Source organism: Zalophus californianus, chromosome 9, assembly GCF_009762305.2.
Source record: "Zalophus californianus isolate mZalCal1 chromosome 9, mZalCal1.pri.v2, whole genome shotgun sequence".
NCBI classification, from domain to species: domain Eukaryota; kingdom Metazoa; phylum Chordata; class Mammalia; order Carnivora; family Otariidae; genus Zalophus; species Zalophus californianus.
Genome location: NC_045603.1, coordinates 79,062,849 through 79,088,080, shown reverse-complemented (window position 1 = coordinate 79,088,080; position 25,232 = coordinate 79,062,849). Strand labels below are relative to the sequence as shown.

The window sequence follows — 25,232 nt, the reverse complement described above, 5'->3', positions numbered from 1 at the left end:
TAAAATCTAATTTGTCTGATATAAGGATTGCCACCCCAGCTTTCTTTTGGTGTCCATTAGCATGGTAAATGGTTTTCCACCCCCTCACTTTCAATCTGGGGGTGTCTTTGGGTCTAAAATGAGTCTCTTGCAGACAGCATATTGATGGGTCTTATTTTTTAATCCAATCTGATAGCCTGTGTCTTTTGATTGGGGCATTGAGCCCATTTACCTTCAGGGTAACTATTGAAAGATATGATTTTAGTGCCATTGTATTGCCGGTAAGGTGACCGTTACTCTATATTGTCTGTGTTCCTTTCTGATCTATGCTGCTTTTAGGCTCTCTCTTTGCTTAGAGGACCCCTTTCAATATTTCTTGTAGGGCTGGTTTCGTGTTTGCAAATTCCTTTAGTTTTTGTTTGTCCTGGAAGATTTTTATCTGTCCTATTTTCATTGACAACCTAGCTGGATGTAGTGTTCTTGGCTGCATATATTTCTCGTTCAGTGCTCTGAAGATATCATGCCATCCCTTTCTGGCCTGCCACGTCTCTGTGGATGGGTCTGTTGCCAATCTAATATTTCTACCATTATAGGTTACATATCTCTTCTCCCAAGCTGTTTTCAGGATTTTCTCTTTGTCTCTGAGACTCGTAAGTTTTACTATTAGATGTCGGGGTGTTGACCTATTTTTATTGATATTGAGAGGGGGTTCTCTGTGCCTCCTGGATTTTGATGCCTGTTTCCTTCCCCACATTAGGGAAGTTCTCTGCTATAATTTGTTCCAATATACCTTCTGCCCCTCTCTCTCTTTCTTCTTCTTCTCGGATCCCAATTATTCTAATGTTGTTTCGTCTTATCGTATCGCTTCTCTCTCGAATTCTGCCCTCGTGAACCTGTAGTTGTTTCTCTTTTTCTCAGCCTCTTTATTTTCCATCATTTGGTCTTCTATGTCGCTGATGCTCTCTTCTGCCTCATTTATCCTAGCAGTTAGTGCCCCCATTTTTGATTGCACCTCATGAATAGCCTTTTTGATTTCGACTTGGTTAGATTTTAGTTCTTTTATTTCTCCATAGAAAGGGTTTCTCTAATAACTTCCACGCTTTTTTCAAGCCCAGCTAATATCTTTAAAGTCATGATTCTGAACTCTAGGTCCGACATCGTACTAATGTCTGTATTGAGTAGGTCCCTGGCTGACGGTACTACCTCTTGTTCTTTTTGCTGAGGTGATTTTTTTCGTCTTGTCATTTTGTCCAGAGGAGAATAGATGAATGAGAGAACAAAATGCTACCAGGGTAACAACGTCCCCAGCAAATATACTTTATACATATCAGAAAAGACCTGAAACCAGGGGAAAAGAAAGGGAAAGAAAGAAAAAAGAAAGAGAAAAGAAAAAGAAAAAGATAAAAACAAACAAAAACAGAACAAAACAAAAAAAAACCAGTATGATCAGATATGATCAGGCTAGTGCATAGATCAGTGCCACACACCAGATTTTGGGCGTATTTTGGTCTGTTAGAAGAAAGTGCCTCGTAAAATTTTAAGGGAAGAAAGAGTTATATATGTACAAAATAAGGGTTGATACAATGAAGGGATGGAAGATGACTGTAAAGATGAAAATTATAAAAGATTTTATAAAAGGAATTGATAAGAAGTTGTTTGAAAAAAGAAAGATTTAAAAAAAAAAGAAAAAAAGGAGAGAATGTGATGAGCCAGGAGACTAGAATAAAGCCATACACTAGTGATTTAGGGTATATTTTATCTCAAAATTTTAAAGAGAGAAAAACATATATATATCCCCAAAATACGGGTAACTACTTTGAAGGCATAAAATATGACTCTAAAAATGAAAAATAAAAAATGTTTTTTTAAAAAAGGGATTGGTAAGATGTTGGTTGAAAAAGGGAAAAAGAAAAATTCCAACAAAAAAGTTAAAAAAATTAACTTTGAGAAACTAATGAATCATGGTAAAAAAGCCATATATTCTATGTGCAGTATTCCCCTAACGCTGGAGTTCTCCCGTTCTCCTTGATGGGTAAACTTGGTCTTGGCTTGCTGGCTGTTCTTGCTGATCTTCTGGGGGAGGGGCCTGTTGCCGTGGTTCCCAAATGTCTTTGCCGGAGGTGGAATTGCCCTGCTCTTGTCGGTCCTGGCTAAGCAGTCTGCTCGGGTTTGCTCTCAGGAGCTTTTGTTCCCTGCAAGCCCTCGGTACAGCTTTGGAGGACCAGAGTGAAAATGGTGGCCTCCCAATCCCCGCCGGGAGGAGCAGAGAACTCGGGGCCTCGCTCCTCAGTGTGCCCCCAGAGAAAAGCAGTCACTCCAGTCTCCCCGGTCTCTGGCCGCACTCCGTGCTCACCTGGCCTGTGACCGAGTGTTTCTATCTCTGGCACCCGACCCCTGTGGAGTCTCCAAACCCAGCAGATCCCTGCGGTGCGCTCCCGCGCCGCTCCTTCCAGGGGAGGAAGGGGAGTCTCCCCAGCTCTGCCGCTTGTTGGGTCCCTGCTGGAGGAGCAGTGGCCTGACTGGGCTGCGGATCACAGTTTGTGGCAACCCTGGGCTGAGAGGTAGCTCCTCAGCTCTGTCTCTGCAGCTGGCTTCCCCGCTCTGATACCCGGGAGCTCTGCCGCACTCAGGCACCCCAAGTCTTTCTGTGACCCCGAGGGTCCTGAGACCACACTGTCCCGTGAGGGTTCCAGCCCCCACTTAGCAACTGGAGCGACGTCCCTCAGCGGAGCCGACTTCTAAAAGTTCCGATTTTGTGCTCCGCGGCTCTGTCACTTGCCAGAAGTGACCAATGGAGGCCCCTCCCCTGCTGTCTATCCTCCCGAATATCACCTCGGATTCACTTCTCCGCATATCCTACATTCCAGGAAGTGGTCGCTTCTCTGTTCAGAGTTGTTGCTACTCTCTTCTTCGATCTCCTGTTGAGTTCGTAGGTGTTCAGAATGGTTTGATCCCTATTCAGCTGAATTCCTGAGACCAGAGGAAATCCAGGTCTCCTACTTCTCCGCCATCTTGCTCCGCCCTCCTCCACATATATCTATTTTTTAAAGAGATGTCTAGAAGGATGTTAACGAAGGTGTTAGGACTGTAGGACCTTGAATACTTTTTATTTCTTTTTGTTTTCCAGGAGAATTAGGATGATTAAACAATAATCTCTCCTTAAGTGCTTTCAGTTTCATAAGGAAAATATGTATACCTATAGATTTGTGGCTAGAAGAGTACTCTAAAAACAGCATTTACTTTTCCCCACTATGGTCATCATAAGAAGCATCATGAATCTGTATTTCAAGGAATTCATTTATTGAATTCATAACACATGTGACATAAATTAATATTGTAAAAACTAGATTTTACTTATAAGGTTTGTTGTGCCTAGGATTTAGTTTTATGAAAAAACTCTTTTTTATGTTTTTGAGACAGTAGGCTAATTTATCCTTTAAATTTCTCTATTTTAGATACCCAATTTTCTGCATTTGACTCCGGTAGCGATTAAAAAGCACTGTGAAGCTCTTAAAGGTAAGTGGTTGTTTTAGTATATGAACTTAATATTGACTAACAGAACTAAAGGAAGAAAGAGATGGCAATACAAGAGTAGGGGACTTCAATACAGTATTTTCAACAATAGATCATCCAGACAGAAAATCAGTAAGGAAACACTGGATGTAAACTATATGTTAGACTGGATGGGTTTAACAGATGTTTACAGAACATTCCATCCAAAAGAAGCAGAGTACAGATTCTTCTCAAGCACACATGAAGCATTCTCCAGAACACATCATATGTTAGGTCAAAAGACAAGTCTTAACAAATTGTAACATACTGAAGTCATACCAGGCACCTTTTCTGTTCATAATGGTATAAAACTAGAAATGTATTACAAGAAGAAAACTGGAAAATTCACAAATATATGAAGATTGAACATGTCCCTAAACAACCATTGGTTCAAGGAAAAAAATCAAAAGAAAAGTTAAAAAAAAAAATCTTGAGACAAATAAAAATGGAAGCAACATACCAAAACTTATGAGATGCAACAAAAACAGTTCTACGAGGGAAGTTGATAACGTACGCTAAGAAAAAAGAAATCTCAAACAACTCCGTATACACCTGAAGGAACTAGAAAAAGAAGCCCAAAGTTAGTAGAAGGAGGGAAATAAAGATTAGAATGGAAATACAGACTAAAAAGGGAAGAAAAAAGATGAATGAAACTAAAAGCTGGTTTTTTGAAGAGATAACAATATACACAAACCTTTAAGTAGACACATCAGGAAAAAGAGGACTCAAATAAAATTGTAAATGAAAGAGGAGACGTTAACAATTGATTCCTTAGAAATACAGAGGATCATAAGAGACTACTGTGAACAATTACATGCCAACTAATTTGACAACCTAGAAGAAATGGATAAATTTCTAGAAACAGACAACCGACCAAGACTGAATCATGAAGAAATAGAAAATCTGGGGTGCCTGGGTGGCTCAGTTGGTTAAGTGTCTGCCTTCCACTCAGGTCATGATCCTGGAGTCCCAGGATTGAGTCCTGCGTTGGGCTCCTTGCTCAGCATGGAGTCTGCTTCTCCCTCTGTCCCTCACCCTGGTCTCGTGCTCTCTCACTCACTCACTCACTCAAATAAATAAATAAAATCTTAAAAAAAAAGAAATAGAAAATCTGAACAGACCCGTTACTAGTAAGAAGATTGAATCAGTAATCAAGAACCTCCCAACAGGGGGGCCTGGGTGGCTCATATGGTTAAGCGTCTGCCTTCAGCTCAGGTCATGATCCCAGGGTCCTGGGATCAAGCCTTGAATCCGGCTCCTTGCTTTGTGGGGAGCCTGCTTCTCCCTCTCCCTCTGCTGTCCCCCCTGCTGTACTCTCTTGCTCTCTCTCTCAAATAAAATCTTTAGGAAAAAAAGAGAACCTCCCCAAAACAACAAAAAAATCCAAGATCAGATGGCTTAACCTGCAAATTCTAATCATTTAAAGAGATAGTACCAGTATTTCTCAAATTCTTCCCCAAAAGGGTGTCTCAGTCAGTTAAGCATCTGCCTTCCACTCAGGTCACGATCCTGGGGTCCTGGGATCAAGCCCTTCACTGGGCTCCCTGCTCAGTGGGGAGTCTGCTTATTCCTCTCCCTCTGTTCCCCCCCACACACTCATGCTCTCTCCTTCTCTGTCTCAGATCAATAAATAAAATCTTGTTTAAAGAAAACTTCTTCCAAAAAAAAAAGAGGAGGGAACACTTCCAAACTCATTTTAGGTAGCCAGCATTACCCTGATGGCCAGGACCGGACAAGGATACTATAAGAAGTATTACAGGCCAAATTCCTTTATTAACATTGATACAAAAATCCTCAACAAAATATTACTAAGCCAAATTCAACGGAACATTAAAAGGATCATGTCAGATCAGTGGGATTTATTTCAGGGATGCAAGGATGGTCCAACATGAAAATCAGTCAGTGTGATATATCACATTAACAAATCAAAATTAGAAGAAAACATAGGCAGAAACCTCCTTGACATGGGTCTTGGCAGTGATTTTTGGATTTGATACCAATAGCAAAGGCAACAAAAGTAAAAATAAACAGGTGGGACTACATCAGACTATAAAGCTACTGCAAGCAAAGAAAACCATTGACGAAAGGGCAACCTACAGAATGGGAGAAAATACTTGCAAGCCTCAGGTCAGAGGTTAATATCTGATATAGATAGAAATTCTATATAGAAAGAATTCATGCAATTCAATAGCAAAAAAATCCCAGACAATCCAATTAAAAAAATAAGCAGAGGATTGGAAGAATTACTATTGTTAAAATGTTCATACTATCCAAATCAAACTACAGATTGAATATAATCTGGATCAAAATACCAACATCATTTTTCACAGAACCAGAAGGAATAATCCTAAAATTTGTATGGAACCACAAAAGTTCCTGAATAGCCAAACCAATCTTGAGAAAGACCAAAGCCGAAGGCATCACAGTCTCAGATTTCAAGATATACGACAAGCTGTAGTAATCAAAACAATATGATACCAGCACAAAAATAGACACCTAAGTCAATGGAACAAGATAGAGAGAGCCCAGAAATAAGCCCACTCTTAAATAGTCAATTCATCTATGACAAAGGAGGCAAGAATATGCAATGAGGAAAAGACAGTTTCGTTGACAAATGATGCTGGGAAAATGGGACAGCTATATGCAAAAGAATGTAACTGGACCACTTTCTTATGCCACACACAAGAATAAACTCAGAATGCATTAAAGTATACATAAAACATAAATGTGGACCTGAAATCATAAAACTGCTTAAAGAAAACATAGGCAGTTATTTCTTTGACATTGGTCATAGGAATATTTTTCTTGATATGTCTCCTTGGAAAGGGAAACAAAAGCAAAAATAAACTTGAGACCACCAAAATAATCTTTTGCACAATGAAGGAAGTCATCAACAAAATGAAAAGGCAACCTACTGAATGGGAGAAGGTATTTGCAAATGATATATCTAATAAGGGGTATATAAAATATATAAAGAACTTACACAACTCAACACCAGATAACCCAAATAATTTGATTAAAAAATGGGCAGAGGACCTGAATAGACATCTTTCCAAGGAAGACATACAGATCATCAGTGGACACATGAAAAGATGGATCAACATCACTAATCATGGAAAGATTAGTGCAAATCAAAACCACAGGAGCTATTACCTCTCACCTGCTAGAAATGGCTATCACCAAAAAGGCAAGAGATACGAAGTGTTGGTGAAGATGTGGAGAAAAGGGAAACCCTTTTGTACTGTTCGCTAGAGATGTACATTGGTATAGCAGCTACGGGATATATATATATTCAAAAGAGGGGCGCCTGGGTGGCTCAGTTGGTTAAGCGACTGCCGGCTCACGTCATGATCCTGAAGTCCCGGGATCGAGTCCCACATCGGGCTCCCTGCTAAGCAGGGAGTCGGCTTCTTCCTCTGACCCTCCTCCCTCTCATATGTGCTCTCTCTCTCTCTCTCTCTCTCTCTCTCTCTCTCTCTCTCTCTCTCTCTCTCTCTCTCTCTCTCATTCTCGCTCTCTCAAATGAATAAATAAATTCTTTAAGAAAAAAAAAACAAAAGAAATGAAAACAAGGTATTGAAGAGATAATCTGTACTCCTGTGTTCACTGCAGCATTATTTACTACAACCAAGAAATGGAAACAACCTAAGTTGGTGATTGGATAAAGAAGTGGTGTGTGTGTTTAATATTACTTAGTTATGAGAAGGAAGGACATCCTGCCATTTGTGACAACATAGATGGGCCTTGAGGGTGTTATGCTAAATGAAATAAGAGAAAGACAATTAGGTTATGATTTCACTTACACGTGAAATCTAAAAAAGCTGAACTCAGTAGGGACTGAGAAGTGAGGGGGAAGGGAGATGTTGGTCAAAGAATTCAAACGTCCAGTTTTATGATAAGTTCTGGGGATCTAGCGTACAGAATAGTGATTATAGTTATTAATACTGTGTTATATAACAAAGTTGCTAAGAGAATATATCTTAAATATTCTTACCACAGAAAGAAAGGGTAATTACGTGACACTGGTGTTAGCTAGTATTATGATTGTAATCATTTTGCAATATACATAAGTGCATCTAATCAACGTATTGTATATATTAAACTTACACAATGTTTTATGTCAAGTATATCTCAATAAAGATGGAGGAACAAAACCTCATTTTTAGTATATTAAATCACCTTATATTCTGAGTCATTGCTAGTTTCCCCTTTTTTTAAGAAAAATTTTCAAGTTTTCAGTGAATTGTTAAGATGTCAAATCTGCAAATTCTTTTTTTTTTTTTGCAGACTACTCTACAAGTGGCTATGAATAAAAATAGAACCAGAAATCATAGTCCTTGTTCAGGTAGGTTAGGGACTTCATTGTTACATTATAGATAGCACATACATAAAAAAGACTGAAGAAAATATTGCAGAGTATTGCCAGTAGATAGAAATCAATATAATCCAAACTGGAGATAATGTAGACAGATGCTCAGTAGAATAGTCAGTAATGGGATACTTTGCAGAGAGTTATCTTGAAATTGTTGAAAATAAGAACTTCATAGTGATACATAAATGTAACATCAAGTAGAAGAAAGCTGATGTTGAAAAGCAATAATCTTGTATTTCTCCTTTCCCACCTGGCCCCTCGTTTTAGAAGTGTTTTATTTTAATTATTGTTTAGGTCTGATAATTACTTGCTGAGAGTGTATTTGCTTATTTTTCCATATAGTCTCTTTCTATATAATATTTATATTCTTTCTCTCTATTTTATATATGTATAGTTATATTGTATATATATATTTTTTAATTTTTTATTATGTTAATCACCATATATTACATCATTAGTTTTTCATGTAGTGTTCCATGATTCATTGTTTATGCATAACACCCAGTGCTCCATGCAGAATGTGCCCTCTTTAATACCCGTCACCAGGCTAACCCATCCCCCCACCCCCCTCCCCTCTAGAACCCTCCGTTTGTTTTTCAGAGTCCATCGTCTATCATGGTTCGTCTCCCCATCCGACTTACTCCCCTTCATTCTTCCCCTCCTGCTATCTTCTTTTTTCTTAACATATGTTGCATTATTTGTTTCAGAAGTACAGATCTGGGATTCAACAGTCTTGCACAATTCACAGCGCTCACCATAGTACATACCCTCCCCAATGTCTGTCACCCATCCACCCCATCCCTCCCACCCCCCACCACTCCAGCAACCCTCAGTTTGTTTCCTGAGATTAAGAATTCCTCATATCAGTGAGGTCATATGATACATGTCTTTCTCTGATTGACTTATTTCACTCAACATAACACCCTCCAGTTCCAGCCACGTCGTTGCAGATGGCAAGATCTCCTTCCTTTTGATGGCTGCATAATATTCCATTGTGTATATATACCACATCTTCTTTATCCATTCATCTGTTGATGGACATCTTGGCTCTTTCCACAGTTTGGCTATTGTGGACATTGCTGCTATAAACATCGGGGTGCACGTACCCCTTTGGATCCCTACATTTGTATCCTTGGGGTAAATACCCAGTAGTGCAATTGCTGGATCGTATGGTAGCTCTATTTTCAACTGTTTGAGGAACCTCCATACTGTTTTCCAGAGTGGTTGCAGCAGCTTGCATTCCCACCAACAGTGTAGGAGGCTTCCCCTTTCTCCACATCCCCGCCAACATCTGTCGTTTCCTGACTTGTTAATTTTAGCCATTCTGACGGGTGTGAGGTGGTATCTCATTGAGGTTTTGATTTGGATTTCCCTGATGCCGAACGATGTTGAGCACCTTTTCATGGGTCTGTTGGCCATTTGGATGTCTTCTTTGGAAAAATGTCTGCTCATGTCTTCTGCCTCTTTCTTGATTGGATTATTTGTTCTTTGGGTGTTGAGTTTGATAAGTTCTTTATAGATTTTGGATACCAGCCCTTTATCTGATATGTCATTTGCCAATATTTTCTCCCATTCTGTCGGTTGTCTTTTGGTTTTGTGGACTGTTTCTTTTGGTGTGCAAAAGCTTTTTATCTTGATGAAATCCCAGTAGTTCATTTTTGCCCTGGCTTCCCTTGCCTTTGGCGATGTTTCTAGGAAGAAGTTGCTGCGGCTGAGGTCGAAGAGGTTGCTACCTGTGTTCTCCTTTAAGATTTTGATGGACTCCTGTCTCATGTTTAGGTCTTTCAACCATTTGGAGTCTCTTTTTGTGTGTGGTGTAAGGAAATGGTCCAGTTTCATTCTTCTGCATGTGGCTGTCCAATTTTCCCAACACCATTTGTTGAAGAGACTGTCTTTTTGCCATTGGACATTCTTTCCTGCTTTGTCAAAGATAAGTTGACCATAGAGTTGAGGGTCCATTTCTGGGCTCTCTATTCTGTTCCATTGATCTATGTGTCTGTTTTTGTGCCAGTACCATGCTGTCTTGATGATGACAGCTTTGTAATAAAAGCTGGAAGTCCGGAATTGTGATGCCACCAGCTTTGCTTTTCTTTTTCAACATTCCTCTGGCTATTCGGGGTCTTTTCTGGTTCCATACAAATTTTAGGATTATTTGTTCCATTTCTTTGAAAAAAGTGGATGGTATTTTGATGGGGATTGCATTGAATGTGTAGATTGCTCTAGGTAGCATTGACATCTTCACAATGTTTGTTCTTCCAATCCATGAGCATGGAATGTTTTTCCATTTCTTTGTGTCTTCCTCTATTTCTTTCATGAGTATTTTATAGTTTTCTGAGTACACATCCTTTGCCTCTTTGGTTAGATTTATTCCTAGGTATCTTATGGTTTTGGGTGCAATTGTAAATGGGATCGACTCCCTAATTTCCCTCTCTTCTGTCTTGTTGTTGGGGTATAGGAATGCCACTGATTTCTGTGCATTGATTTTATATCCTGCCACTTTACTGAATTCCTGTATGAGCTCTAGCAGTTTTGGGGTGGAGTCTTTTGGATTTTCCACATACAGTATCGTATCATCTGCAAAGAGTGAGAGTTTGACTTCCTCTTTGCCGATTTGGACGCCTTTGATTTCTTTTTGTTGTCTGATTGCTATGGCTAGGACTTCTAATACTATGTTGAATAGCAGTGGTGATAGTGGACATCCCTGCCGCGTTCCTGACCTTAGGGGAAAAGCTCTCAGCTTTTCCCCATTGAGAATGATATTTGCTGTAGGTTTTTCATAGATGGCTTTTATGATATTGAGGTATGTACCCTCTATCCCTATAGTCTGAAGAGTTTTGATCAAGAAAGGATGCTGTACTTTGTCAAATGCTTTCTCTGCATCTACTGAGAGGATCATATGATTCTTGTTCTTTCTTTTGTTAATGTATTGTATCACCTTGATTGATTTGTGGATGTTGAACCAACCTTGCAGCCCAGGGATAAATCCCACTTTGTCGTGGTGAATAATCCTTTTAATGTACTGTTGGATCCTATCAGGTAGTATTTTGGTGAGAATTTTTGCATCCATGTTCATCAAGGATATTGGTCTGTAATTCTCCTTTTTGATGGGATCTTTGTCTGGGTTGGGGATCAAGGTAATGGTGGCCTCATAAAATGAGTTTGGAAGTTTTCCTTCCATTTCTATTTTTTGGAACAGTTTCAGGAGAATAGGTATTAATTCTTCTTTAAATGTCTGATAGAATTCCCCTGGGAAGCCCTCTGGCCCTGGGCTTTTGTTTGTTGGGACATTTTTGATGACTGCTTCAATTTCCTTAGTGGTTATAGGTCTGTTCAGGTTTTCTATTTCTTCCTGGTTCAATTTTGGTAGTTGATACATCTCTAGGAATGCACCCATTTCCTCCAGGTTATCTAATTTGCTGGCATAGAGTTGCTCCATAATATGTTCTTATAACTGTTTGTATTTCTTTGGTGTTGGTTGTGATCTCTCCTCTTTCATTCATGATTTTGTTGATTTGGGTCATTTCTCTTTTCTTTTTGATAAGTCTGGCCAGGGGTTTATCAATCTTGTTAATTCTTTCAAAGAACCAGCTCCTAGTTTCGTGGATCTGTTCTACTGTTCTTTTGGTTTCTAGTTCATTGATTTCTGCTCTGATCTTTATTATTTCTCTTCTCCTGGTAGGTTTAGGCTTTATTTGCTGTTCTTTCTCCAGCTCCTTTAGGTGTAGGGTTAGGTTGTGTATTTGAGACCTTTCTTGTTTCCTGAGAAACGCTTGTAGTGCTATATACTTTCCTCTCAGGACTGCCTTTGCTGTATCCCAAAGATTTTGAACAGTTGTGTTTTCATTTTCATTGGTTTCCATGAATTTTTTTAATTCTTCTTTAATTTCCTGGTTGACCCATTCATTCTTTAGTAGGATGCTCTTTAGCCTCCACGTATTTGAGTTCTTTCCGACTTTCCTCTTGTGATTGAGTTCTAGTTTCAAAGCATTGTGGTCTGAAAATATGCCGGGAATGATCCCAATCTTTTGGTACCGGTTGAGACCTGATTTGTGACCTAGGATGTGGTCAGTTCTGGAGAAAGTTCCATGGGCACTAGAGAAGAATGTGTATTCCATTGCTTTGGGATGGAATGTTCTGAATATGTCTGTGAAGTCCATTTGGTCCAGTGTGTCATTTAAGGTCTTTATTTCCTTGTTGATCTTTTGCTTAGATGATCTGTCCATTTCAGTCAGGGGGGTGTTAAAGTCCCCCAGTATTATTGTATTGTTGTCAATGTGTTTCTTCGCTTTTGTTATTAATTGCCTTATATAATTGGCTGCTCCCATGTTAGGGGCATAGATATTTACAATTGTTAGATCTTCTTGTTGGATAGACCCTTTAAGTAGGATATAGTGTCCTTCTTCATCTCTTATTACAGTCTTTGTTTTAAAATCTAATTTGTCTGATATAAGGATTGCCACCCCAGCTTTCTTTTGGTGTCCATTAGCATGGTAAATGGTTTTCCACCCCCTCACTTTCAATCTGGGGGTGTCTTTGGGTCTAAAATGAGTCTCTTGCAGACAGCATATTGATGGGTCTTATTTTTTAATCCAATCTGATAGCCTGTGTCTTTTGATTGGGGCATTGAGCCCATTTACCTTCAGGGTAACTATTGAAAGATATGATTTTAGTGCCATTGTATTGCCGGTAAGGTGACCGTTACTCTATATTGTCTGTGTTCCTTTCTGATCTATGCTGCTTTTAGGCTCTCTCTTTGCTTAGAGGACCCCTTTCAATATTTCTTGTAGGGCTGGTTTCGTGTTTGCAAATTCCTTTAGTTTTTGTTTGTCCTGGAAGATTTTTATCTGTCCTTCTATTTTCAATGACAGCCTAGCTGGATTATAGTATTCTTGGCTGCATATATTTCTCGTTTAGTGCTCTGAAGATATCTTGCCAGTCCTTTCTGGCCTGCCAGGTCTCTGTGGATAGGTCTGTTGCCAATCTAATATTTCTACCATTGTAGGTTACATATCTCTTCTCCCAAGCTGCTTTCAGGATTTTCTCTTTGTCTCTGAGACTCGTAAGTATTACTATTAGATGTCGGGGTGTTGACCTATTTTTATTGATTTTGAGAGGGGTTCTCTGTGCCTCCTGGATTTTGATGCCTGTTTCCTTCCCCACATTAGGGAAGTTCTCTGCTATAATTTGTTCCAATATACCTTCTGCCCCTCTCTCTCTTTCTTCTTCTTCTCGGATCCCAATTATTCTAATGTTGTTTCGTCTTATCGTATCGCTTCTCTCTCGAATTCTGCCCTCGTGGTCCTGTAGTTGTTTCTCTCTCTTTTTCTCAGCCTCTTTATTTTCCATCATTTGGTCTTCTATATCGCTGATGCTCTCTTCTGCCTCATTTATCCTAGCAGTTAGTGCCCCCATTTTTGATTGCACCTCATGAATAGCCTTTTTGATTTCGACTTGGTTAGGTTTTAGTTCTTTTATTTCTCCACAGAAAGGGTTTCTCTAATAACTTCCACGCTTTTTTCAAGCCCAGCTAGTATCTTTAAACTCATGATTCTGAACTCTAGGTCCGACATCGTACTAATGTCTGTATTGAGTAGGTCCCTGGCTGACGGTACTACCTCTTGTTCTTTTTGCTGAGGTGATTTTTTTCGTCTTGTCATTTTGTCCAGAGGAGAATAGATGAATGAGAGAACAAAATGCTACCAGGGTAACAACGTCCCCAGCAAATATACTTTATACATATCAGAAAAGACCTGAAACCAGGGGAAAAGAAAGGGAAAAAAGAAAAAAGAAAAAAAAAGATAAAAACATGGGCGCCTGCGTGGCTCAGTTGGTTAAGCGACTGCCTTCGGCTCATGTCATGATCCTGGAGTCCCAGGATCGAGTCCCGCATCGGGCTCCCTGCTCGGCGGGGAGTCTGCTTCTCCCTCTGACCCTTCCCCCTCTCATGCTCTCTTTCTCTCTCTCATTCTCTCTCTCAAATAAATAAATAAAATCTTTAAAAAAAAAAAAAGAAAAAAGATAAAAACAAAAACAGAACAATACAAAAAAAGCATAATATGATCAAATATGATCAGGGTAGTGTATAGATCAGTGCCTCACACTAGATTTTGGGCGTATTTTGGTCTGTTAGAAAAAAGTGCCTTCTAAAATTTTGAAGGAAGAAAGACATATATGTACAGAATAAGGGTTGATACAATGAAGGGATGGAAGATGACTTCCAGTAAGTGGTCGCTTCTCTGTTCAGAGAGTTGTTGCTACTCTCCTCTTCGATCTCCTGTTGAGTTCATAGGTGTTCAAATGGTTTGATCCCTATTCAGCTGAATTCCTGAGACCAGATGAAATCCAGGTCTCCTACTCCTCCACCATCTTGCTCCGCCCCCTACCTATTGTATATATTTTTTCATATACATGTGTAAGATGGAAGTAATCACCAGACCACGATTATATCTCCAGGTCTAAATTTATTGAGTTTGAACCATATTTATTGATTCCTAGATATAAACAGATTTCACTCACTTATTCCCTTCTTTTTAGATTTATTTATTTGAGAGAGAGAGATCAGAGGGGAGGGAGAGAGGGAGAGGTCAAGAGAAACTCACGCTGACTGCGCTGAGTGCAAAGCCTCACAGGGGGCTCAGATCTCATGACCGTGAGATCATGACCTGAGCCAAAAACCCAAGAGTTGGATGCTTAACTGACTGCCACCCAGACACCCCTCACTCACTTATTCTTTCTCCTTCCCACATGCACATAGGTAAAGGCAAAGAACTTTTTTTTTCATGGTTTTATGAGTGTTTTCATATGTATACATATTCTGACTCAATTTCTGATCTAATTTGCATTGGACTACATGCAGAAGAAGGACATTGGAATTGTTTTAGGTTCACAGCTGTTAGTGATTGGTTGTGTAGTTTAATTCAAGAGTTAGTACCTTTGGATGAATTCTTAAATTCATGCTAATTAAGAAGGAGATGTATAAATGCTCAGTACACTTGTTAGGGCTTTTCAGGAAAGAAAATGAAATCTAAAAACTCTTGACAGGCAGCCTGATAATGCTAGAAGGAGAAATAGTATAGTGATCATGATTATGATGAAATTGGAGCTTTTGGAAGGGCCTTTTATTGAAAAACATAAGGAAGAGATAAAAAAAACCTAAAATGTAGGAAGAATGACCTTACTCTTCAAATGAGGGAAGAACAATCTCTCCTATCTCCTTTCATGTATGTGGTCTTCTTTTTGGATAGAAGGGTGCATTTCTGTCCTTTTAGATTGTATGTTTCTATTTTCACTGGTGCCTGGTGATAGACTGACGCTGATCATTATTCCAAATTTGTACCCTGTTTGGCACAAGCCATGTGTCACTTTTTGATCCTTTGTGAAGCCAGTTAAGGAATGTATTACACTGTGATAAATCTCATTTTTCTCCTTTTTAAACATTATTTTTAAATGTGCATTTATAATCTAGAAACTGGGTTTTTTAATGAGGTATTTCTAAAATACTTCATAATTCTTAAAGGCTTTCATATAGCACATTCAGAAGAGTAGCATTATAATTTAAGTAAGTGCTTTAATCTTTCTTTTAATTTTGTCTTTACACTTTTGCCAGCCTCTAGATTTAGATTGTATCTTCCAAATAACTCAAAGGCTTTTAAACTATTTCTTCTCAATTTTCTTTCAAAGTAGGTCAGTTCAGATTTTATATCTAACTTGCAAGTGGAAAATCTGAAGCACAGGAAAGTTAGGTAATTTACCCAAACTTTAATAATCAGTGGTAGAAGTTAAGTAAAAACCAAGGTCTTCCGAAGTCTAGTCTATTGCTCTACCTATCGGATGAATAGGGGTCTATTATGTACTTTCCAGTTGGCTGTATTTTTTAGACATATAATCCGGTAATTTAAAAGTTGTAATTATCATCTGGTTATTGAAATGACTTATTCAAAGTTATGAAAAATAAAAGACCCAGTACAAACCCAAGAACTCATAAAATTCTCCAAACTAGTCTCTCTCATAAAGTGCTTGGCAGTGTTGCATCTTAGAGTGCAGGATATTGGAATTATTCCATGATGGGAATAAAATTTAACTTCAGTAATCATGCCCTTTTCATTTTATTTAAATGTCAGAATGTTCTTAATTGCAGAGATACTTCTTTCCCCTCAAAGTGAGTATTGCTCTCTTAAGCAAGGTGTTTAGGGAATGGTGTGAGCTATACTTAATTTGCTAACATATATTTAGTTGTAGATCTTGGAGAGTCTCTGTAACCCAGAATAACATTTTGCTGACTGATATTAAAGCCTAAAAGAGAGCTAAATATAGTACCTGCTTAAGAAAATTGTTATCTCTAGGAAGTGTTATTGACAAAGTACCTTTCACTGCCCCTTACATCATCACGTGGAAGAGTTCCCGCATGTGCCTGTGCCTGTGACCAGCCTCTCCTGCAGTCGTGCTCTTTGGAGAAAGCACAGACCCCATGAGGTTTAATGTGTTTGACCTAAGAAACCAATTCCTTTTAGGTATTCTTAGAATGAGGTTTTTTTTAAAAAAGATTTTATTTATTTATTTGAGAGAGAGAATGGTAGAGAGCATGAGAGGGAAGAGGGTCAGAGGGAGAAGCAGACTCCCTGCTGAGCAGGGAGCCCGATGCGGGACTCGATCCCGGGACTCCAGGATCATGACCTGAGCCGAAGGCAGTCACTTAACCAACTGAGCCACCCAGGCGCCCCTTAGAATAAGGTTTTTAACGAGTGAAATTTCCATGGTGGGGACCCGATAGTGCCAGAAATTTTCGTCTCAAACTGAGAGCCCTCTACCACACTAACGTTATAGGAATAGGGCAGAATGAAATCAGCTACCTTATGCAGTCCCTCAATACAGATAGCTGTAGGACATGCTAGGAGCTCTTTTCCTTTTAAGTCCCATCTTCCCTACTCCCCACCACTTGAGGCCTGAGTTTATATCTCTGTGCTGTGGAGGTAGATAATGCACCACTTTCTTGTTCACAGTGCTTGGAACTTCCTGTTGTGGCCCAGTTCTCAGAGCCAGTCCAGCCTCCCCTCTAGGCTAGTCATGTTGCCTGAATATGAGGACAAGTCTGTTCCTCTTTACATTGAGCCCCATTGGCACAGAAGTCACATGGAGGAAACGTGAATTACTGAAAGGATCTATTTAATAATGCCCTAGACATTTGTACCTGTTCAGTTTGAGGCCCAATTCAACTCAATTTCTGAGAGAATGTAGACCATATGTCACTTTGTTCTGAGAGCTTTTTCAGAGCTTCTTTCAGTTCCCCTCAGTAGACCTTTGGTAACTTTCATTTGGGAATTAATTACTATTAACTGATGCTTTTTTCAAAAATAGTAATGCTCTGAGCACTATGAACTGTTTGCTTACAGTTGGTGAGGGGGACTTAAACTGTCCCATAATGGGGTATGTGCAAAGCTATAATAAGCTTCCATTAAGTCATAGTTCCTTTTTAACCTAACTTACTGCTCCCCACCAAACTCAAGCTATCTAAATCATTCATTTAATTACATTCCCTAATTAGGATTCGTCTAAGAAGAAAAGGGATAAAGGATGATGATGTGTTTGTGAAGTGCAGAAGGGAGTCTGTTCTTTCATTTCATGTAACTCTAGAGTCATCTCCCTCAATAATTTGATTTTGTCTGGTAGCACACATTGCAATGAGAATTTACTGGGCAAAACTATACTTGAGATAATTTTTCTTAATTCTCAGATTTCTGCACTGAGTGGCCAGCTGCACTGGACAGTGATGAGAAATGCGAGAGGCATTTTCCCATTGAAATTGACACAACCGATTATGTTTCAGCTGGACCATCTATTCGAAACCCCAAAGCACGAGTAGTAACCTTAAGGGTAAGAAATATGAATTATTATAATACATTATTTCAAAATAGCATTTTGTATGTATGATTATAAAACATATTATCATAGAAAATTTGTGAAATATGAAAGTTTTAAAATATTAAATAAAATTGCCTATAATTCTACCACTTATAAATAACTTTGATGACTGGAGTTCATTTTAGTATATATAGTCTACCTTTGTGTATTATTATCATCCTATTAATATAGGATGATAACTATATTTGATTAGTTATCTGCTCTTTTTTATTTAACAATATGAATTAAAAATTTTCCAAGGTTATTAAACATTCTTTAATTTTTTTATTGAAGTTTAGTTGACATACATTATTAATTCCAGGTGTACAACCTAGTGACAATTAATTACGTTACAAAATACTCACTATGATAAGTTTAGTTACCATCTATCATCATACAAAGTTATCACTCTTTAATATTCTTTTAATTTTTTAAAATTATTTTTAAGTAATCTCCATACCCAGTGTGAGGCTTGAACTCAAAACCCCAAGATCAAGAGTCACATGCTCTCCTGACTGAGCCAGCCAGGTGTCCCTCTTTAATATTATTTTTAATGGCTACATAGAATAACATGTAAATCAGGATCTCTTCTGTGCTAAGAGAGTGTTTGAGGTTGGGGGTGAACATTGATATATAGTAAGACTGAAATCTGAAAGTTCGGACTTTTTGTTCACTCTTTTCAGAGATTTCTTAGGAAATAAATGATAAATAATAGTGGTTTTAATTCCCCTTTCTAAATATCTGTAGTTTGTTTTTTCTTTTCTTTTTGTCTTTTTCATTAGATGAGATTTCTAAAATAATGTTTATGTAGTCCCTTATGCTGTTCTATACTTCAATGGGTGTGCCTCTGGTTTTTAGCCTCTTAAGTATAAATTGGTATTCAGCTTGAGATAATAGCCTCTATTATGTTAATGATGTGTCCTGTCTCTATAGCATTTTTGAAATGATCTCCTTTGAATTATTGTAGTAATGAATTATATTGTTAGGTTTTCAATTACTGAAGCGTTCTGAACCCTGATTATTTCATAGTATATCATTCTTTTACTTTACTGTGGATTTGCTTTGTTAGCATTTTATTTAGGATTGTTTGTCCTCATCTCATGTTGCTTTGGAGAAACATTAAATCTCCGCTCTTTCTCATCAAGAGCATGCCACATACCATTGCACTTCCAGGTGTCTTGCTGTAGTAACTTCCAAGTTAGTATTTGAAACCACTGTTGGTTTCATGGCATAGCTTTCTCACAGAGCAGTCATAGAGCGTCTTGAGCCACATGGCATAGCTTTCTCACAGAGCAGTCATAGAGCGTTTTTCCTGATGGGTTTTTTTTTTTTTAAACAGGTTTTAGATTTATAAAAAAGTTTCAAGGATAGTTCACACCAAATTTCTCGTGTTAACATCTTTATTTTTTTTTTAAAGATTTTATTTATTTATTTGAGAAAGAGAATGAGAGACAGAGAGCACGAGAGGGAAGAGGGTCAGAGGGAGAAGCAGACTCCCTGCCGAGCAGGGAGCCCGATGTGGGACTTGATCCTGGGACTCCAGGATCATGACCTGAGCCGAAGGCAGTCATTTAACCAACTGAGCCACCCAGGCGCCCTTGTGTTAACATCTTTATTATTGTGGTAACATTTATTACAACTGAGCCAATATTGATATATTAATAAAGTTCATACTTCATTCAGATATTCTTCTTAAAGATTTTATTTATTTATTTGAGAGAGCATGCACTAGAGAGAACATGAGTTGCAGGGGCACGGGAGAGGGAGAGGCAGGCTCCCCACTGAACAGGGAGCCCTGTTGACACCAGGTTCTATCCCAGGACCCTGGGATCCTGATCTGAGTCAAAGGCAGATGCTTAACGGACTGAGCCACCCAGGAGCCCCTATTCAGATTTCTTTAGGCACCTCTTGGCTGTGGTGGTTTCTCAGAATTTCCTTGTTTTTGGTGACCTTGACAGTTTTGAGAAGTACTGGTTATGTATTCTATGGAATGTACTTCACTTTAGATTTGTTTGATGTTCTTCTCATGCTTAGACTGGTATGTATTTTGGGGAGGAAAACCTCACCAGTAAAGTACCATTTTCATCACATCATAGCAAGGGTAGAGGCTCCTAACATGCCATTACTAATGATGAAGCCTTGATCACCTGGCTGAGGTACTGTTTGCAAGTTTTCTTCACTATAAAAGTGCTCTTTTTTTTCTTTCTTTCTGAACTGTACCCTTTAGAAGGAAGTCACTACGCATAGCCCATAGTTACAGAGGAATTAGCAGTTATGCTACACCTCCTGCAGGGAGAAATACCACATAAATTGTTTGTAATTCTTCCATATGGGAGATTCGTCTGTTTTTTTCCATTTATCCGTTTATTCAACCATTTATATCAGTATGGACTCATAGATTATTTATTTTAGCATTTGGATTATAATCCAATAATACATTATTTTGTTGTTCAAATTGTTCCAGTTTTGGCCATTGATAACACTTTCAGTTGGCTACTCTGTTACTTTGCAGTGCTCCATCATTTGTTTTTTAAATACTTTTTATTTTTTGGTACCACAAAATGCTCCAGGCTTAAAATACACATTCCATATCCCAGTCCTAGAATCAGCCATTTCTCTGGGGAGCCTTGACTAACGTACTTTTGATTCATCTATTCTGGAGGATGACTGCCCCCTTTTTGAGATGCCTCCAGGACCCTCAAAAAATTAGTTTTTGTACTCCATGTAGTCTGTATTTCAAATCAGAACGGTCCATGTGTGGGCGCTTGAGTGGCTCAGTTGGTTAAGCGACTGCCTTCAGCTAGGGTCATGATCCCAGAGTCCTGGGATCGAGTTCTGCATCGGGCTCCTTGCTCAGTGGGGAGCCTGCTTTTCCCTCTGCTCATGCGTGCTCTCTCTATCCATCCCTCCCCCTCTCTCTTTCTCAAATAAGTAAAATCTTAAAAAAAAAAAAAAAAAGACCATTCCGTGTGGACTGTAAAAATATGTTGACAATCTCTGCAACCATTTTTACACTATAAGGTAACAAATAGACAAACTTTAATTTCTAGGAATTTTTCAGGGATACATCAGTGTTTGATTTGTAATTTTCTTTCTTTCCTAGGTTTTGGTATCAGGATTGTGCCTTCTTTATGAAATAAATTTACGAAGCTTGTCAGCCTTTTTTTATTCCCTAGAATAGTTTAAATAGTGATATATGTGTTTAGAGAAATTTAAAATACTTAAAATCACAAAAGACAATACATGTTTACTGTATAAATTTTAGAAAATCTAGATAAAAGTAAAAAAAAAAAAACCTTAATATTCTGCTTGGCCGACACCCCACAGGTTAATATAAAGTATCTGGGGAGTGAGGTGCCGGGCTCATTCAGTCAAAGGAGCGTGTGACTCTTGATCTCAGGGATGTGAGTTTGAGCCCCTTGGGTGTAGAGATTACCTAAAAATTAAAAAAAAAATTTAAGTACTTTGGGATAATTAATACCTGATATATTTTTAATAACTTAGTAAATGTTCCCTCTTTTTAATAATAGTGATAATAATAACAACTGTTGTTGAGCTCTCTGTTAGGTGATAAAAAGATCTCTGAACTCAGAATCAGGAAATCTAGATTTTTGCCTTACTTTTTGTGGGCCTTAGTCTTCAGTACCAGAATAGACATCTGGTTCCCTACTTGTTCTGTTTGCTTATTTTATTTTACATAAAAATAATCCAATTGCATTATTTGAAGTATATATACCACAAGATACCATTTACCATATCAGGCCACCATCCTCTCTTGTCTCCTTTTTGTCTTATGCTACCATGTGATACCTTCATCACTTCTTTGCGTTCTTTTCCCCTGACTCATGTCTGCCCTTCTTGGACTCTTTTCACTCTCCCCACTGATGGTTAAAGCTCAGTGGTGGTGTCCTGAATGGTGTCACGTAGTTCAAGGGTAAAAGTAGGTAAAACAGTGGGACTAAAGCATGTGCATTCCGGCATGACTTTTTTTAATTTTTATTTATTTGGGGGTGGGGGTGGGGGTAGGGAGGGAGAGAGAGAGAATCCCAAGCAGTCTCCATGCCCAGTGCAGAGCCCAATGTGAGGCTTGATCTCATGACCCCAAGATCATGACCAAAATCAAGAGTCAGACGCTTAACCAGGCGCCCCCTGACATGATTTAAAGTAATATTGTGAAGCCAGTCAAATATTATAAAGTATTATATAAAGAGATACTCAAATTTTTAAATTCAGAAAAAGAAAGATGGTATCATATTTTTCTTGATACTCATAAAGGTAGTTCAGAATTAAAAACAACTTAATATTTGTGTAGGAGTTTTCTTTAAAAATGCTTTCTTCTGTTTATTCTCATTTATTCCTGACAAAAGTCCTGTGAGTCCCTTCTGTTTTGTAAATAAGGAAACGACAATAAGATCAAATGATTTGTTTAAGATCACTTAGCAAATAAAGTAGCAAATCTAGAAATCAAACACAGGTCTTGTCTTTTGTGTAGAACTATAGTTCTTTAACTAACTGTACTGTGCTTCTAAATAGAGAAGATAGTTAACACAATTAGACATTTCTCAGTGTATGTAGATTTTAAATATGGGCGTTTGAAAATACACATAACCATGACCTCCTATGATTTGAAATGTCAGTGTTGTTTTGGGGATAATGTTAATAGTACAGTATTGATTCTTTAAAATGTAGCAACTTGAAAAAAGAAAAGTCCAAGGATTCTTTTGAATTCTGGGAAAAGAATGGTAGTGAATGCTGCTCAACTTCAGAGTCAGACTATTAGTTTAGGTTAAAGACTACAATTTTGCAGTGCCTTTCAGTGCTAGCAGGTGGCGTGAGTGTACCACATAGCTCTTTCTAAAATATTTGAGTTTCTGGCATAAACTCTATATAATAATTTTTGAACATTAAAATGTTAATGTGAATGTAAGTTTTAAAGCAGTTACACTAATTAGCATTGCTGCCATTTTTTGGACTACTTACATAAAAAACTAGAACACTTAAATTTTTTAAATGGTAAATTTTTAAATTTATTGTTGAACACGATTACCTTGAAGGGAGTTTTAAAAGGAAAAAATCATTCCATTCTCTTATTCTAATGGAAGAACTATTCTTTCTCTGTACTGTATCTGTATGCATGCATATGTACAAATATTTTTATAATTATAATGTAGATTCATTTTACTTTTTTCCTATAAGTAATTCTTATTGTTAATAATCAGAATTATAGAAATTCTTATTTTATCCCTCAAGCTGATAACCTGGTTGTTGATACATGTTCTTTCCAGGGGACTGTGGTAATTTGCACTGCGTGGATGTAGGACCATTCTGTTGCGTTGATACTTAAGAGTCAATGTTTTTCCAGCATATGTTCTTTAAAAGTGTATTTATATTTATTTATTTATTTCCTATATTTTCTGTAGTTCAAATAAAAATTCATGGTGCTTAAAAAAAATATCCTTTCTTTTTTCTATTTATTTGTTCATTCAACAAATACATGTTGTATGTTCTTTAAGTGCTAGGCCATTGCCAAAAATAGGACAGATATCATTCTTATCCTCAAGGGCTTGCAGTCTAGTGGGAAAAATGGAAAAATAAGCTCTTATGCTATAAAATCTTGAGGGAAGTGCAGGGTTATTGAAGCTAGAGAGAAGTGGATGTGATTTTAAAATCTTAGTAACCTTTTTTTTTCTTCATATACTTGTGGATCTTTCTTATTCTTTAATGCTGTCCATGGAAAAACAGTCTGTGGTTTACCTTATCTAACTGTATTCTAGTACCTAACTTAAGTCCTCTTTTAGATACCTTCAGCCCATGCCATAATTCTCTGCAAATTAAAAAGTGTGTTCATATAGTCCAGCATTTTCCAAAATATATTTTAGGGAAGACTGATTCCATGAACTGTCCCTTGACAAATAGAATATGGGGTCAGATAAATTTGGGAATTGTTACATGAGAACCCTGCATCTTGAAATATCAGAATGCTCATTAGCATATTACCTCTTCTAAGAAATCCTTCTATAAAGAACCCAATTTAACTCCATATTTTCTGAATGTATTCAACAAAAATAGCCTTTTTAGAGAAATAATTCTTCTTGGCAGTCTCTGGGACTAGTATTAACATTTTGAGAAATGTTGAACTGAATTATTTCAGATGTTTTGATCCTTCATGAATGCTGTTTTCCAGCTTCCATGAGATATCTCTACCTTTTAAAATAAATACCCCTAAACTAGTTGCAGTGAGAAAGGTCTCATAAGTGCATGGTGGAAATATCTTAAAGCCTTTTTGTTTTATCCATTTATTCTTATATTCCAGCTTTACTAATACTAATTGAGTTTAATTCTTAGTGCTACTCATAAGCTGTAATTTCATTTATTTAAGAGACTTGTTATTGGTTCTTTCAGGAAAGGTGCTAATACCCAAAACTTACGAAGAACTTGAAACAGTTTACTCCGCCTCTCTTTTTTTCCCATAAGTAAGATAAGGCTTCATAACGCATGCCAGTTGCTAACTCTGTATAGACAAGAGTGCAGCTGCAGCGTTGCAAAAGTTTCTTTTTGGTTGGTTTCACGCTAATATAAATAATATTGCTACTGGTTTTTTTTTTTTTTCACTAAACAAAGTATCTGAAATAATTCTTTTCAAATAACTTTTTCTTGTATTTTTAAGGTTAAACTTTCCAGTTTGAATTTAGATGATCATGCAAAGAAGAAACTTATTAAACTTGTGGGAGAGCGATACTGCAAGACTACAGATGTACTTACTATCAGAACAGACAGGTAAAGAAAAGTTCAGCAGAGGGGTGCCTAGGTGGCTCAGTCGGTTAAGCAGCTGCCTTTGGCTCAGGTCATGATCCTGGTGTCCTGGGATCGAGCCCCACGTCCGGCTCCCTGCTCAGCAGAGAGCCTGCTTCTCCCTCTCCTTCTGCCTGCCACTCTGCCTACTTGTGCTCTCTATCTGTCTGTCGAATAAATAAATAAAATCTTAAAAAAAAAAAAAAGTTCAGCAGATTGGTCATTGTGTTGTTTTATTGTCTTCTGGCAGTCCTTTTCCTAAGAAATGACATTGAAAATCGGGGTAGCCTTTTATATCAACTTTCATTAACGTATTAGGTCAGTGAAGTTGTCCAATTTATGTGTTTAATATCTTCACACTAGTCTACTGTTGATATCCTCTTTATGGACATGGAGAGACTTGCCTAACTGCCTTGTTAAATTATTGTTATTTTTCAGTATTGATTCTAATATATCCATGCATATAAGACCCAGGGAAGATGTTAGAAGAGAACAAAAGTATGATTTCCTAGTGATTAAGGTTTAAACAGGTTTTTACAAAGTCAAAGATCTTACAGTTCAAAATTTAAATGATTGAATACGGAAATTTAATTTACCTAGGCAATTTTGTAAATAAGAATTTTAGTGAATTTACTTCATA

The 25,232-nt window shown here is 37.8% G+C and overlaps 1 protein-coding gene across 3 annotated transcripts in view; it reads left to right on the top strand.

Annotated features, from left to right (window-relative positions):
• Positions 1-25,232, top strand: part of MRPS35 (mitochondrial ribosomal protein S35) — a 57,012-nt gene that overhangs the window by 12,139 nt on the left and 19,641 nt on the right. For 2 of the 3 annotated variants that reach the window (XR_003520157.2, XM_027595596.2), the window contains exons 4-5: positions 3,435-3,495; positions 17,634-17,773. Coding sequence is in view for 2 of the 3 variants with exons in the window: in XM_027595596.2 (XP_027451397.2) it covers positions 3,435-3,495; positions 17,634-17,773 (201 nt within the window). In the remaining variant the exon portion in view is untranslated. Of the gene's footprint in view, positions 1-3,434; positions 3,496-17,633; positions 17,774-24,467; positions 24,578-25,232 lie in introns of all 3 variants that reach the window. The other variant, XM_027595595.2, reaches the window with a different exon arrangement.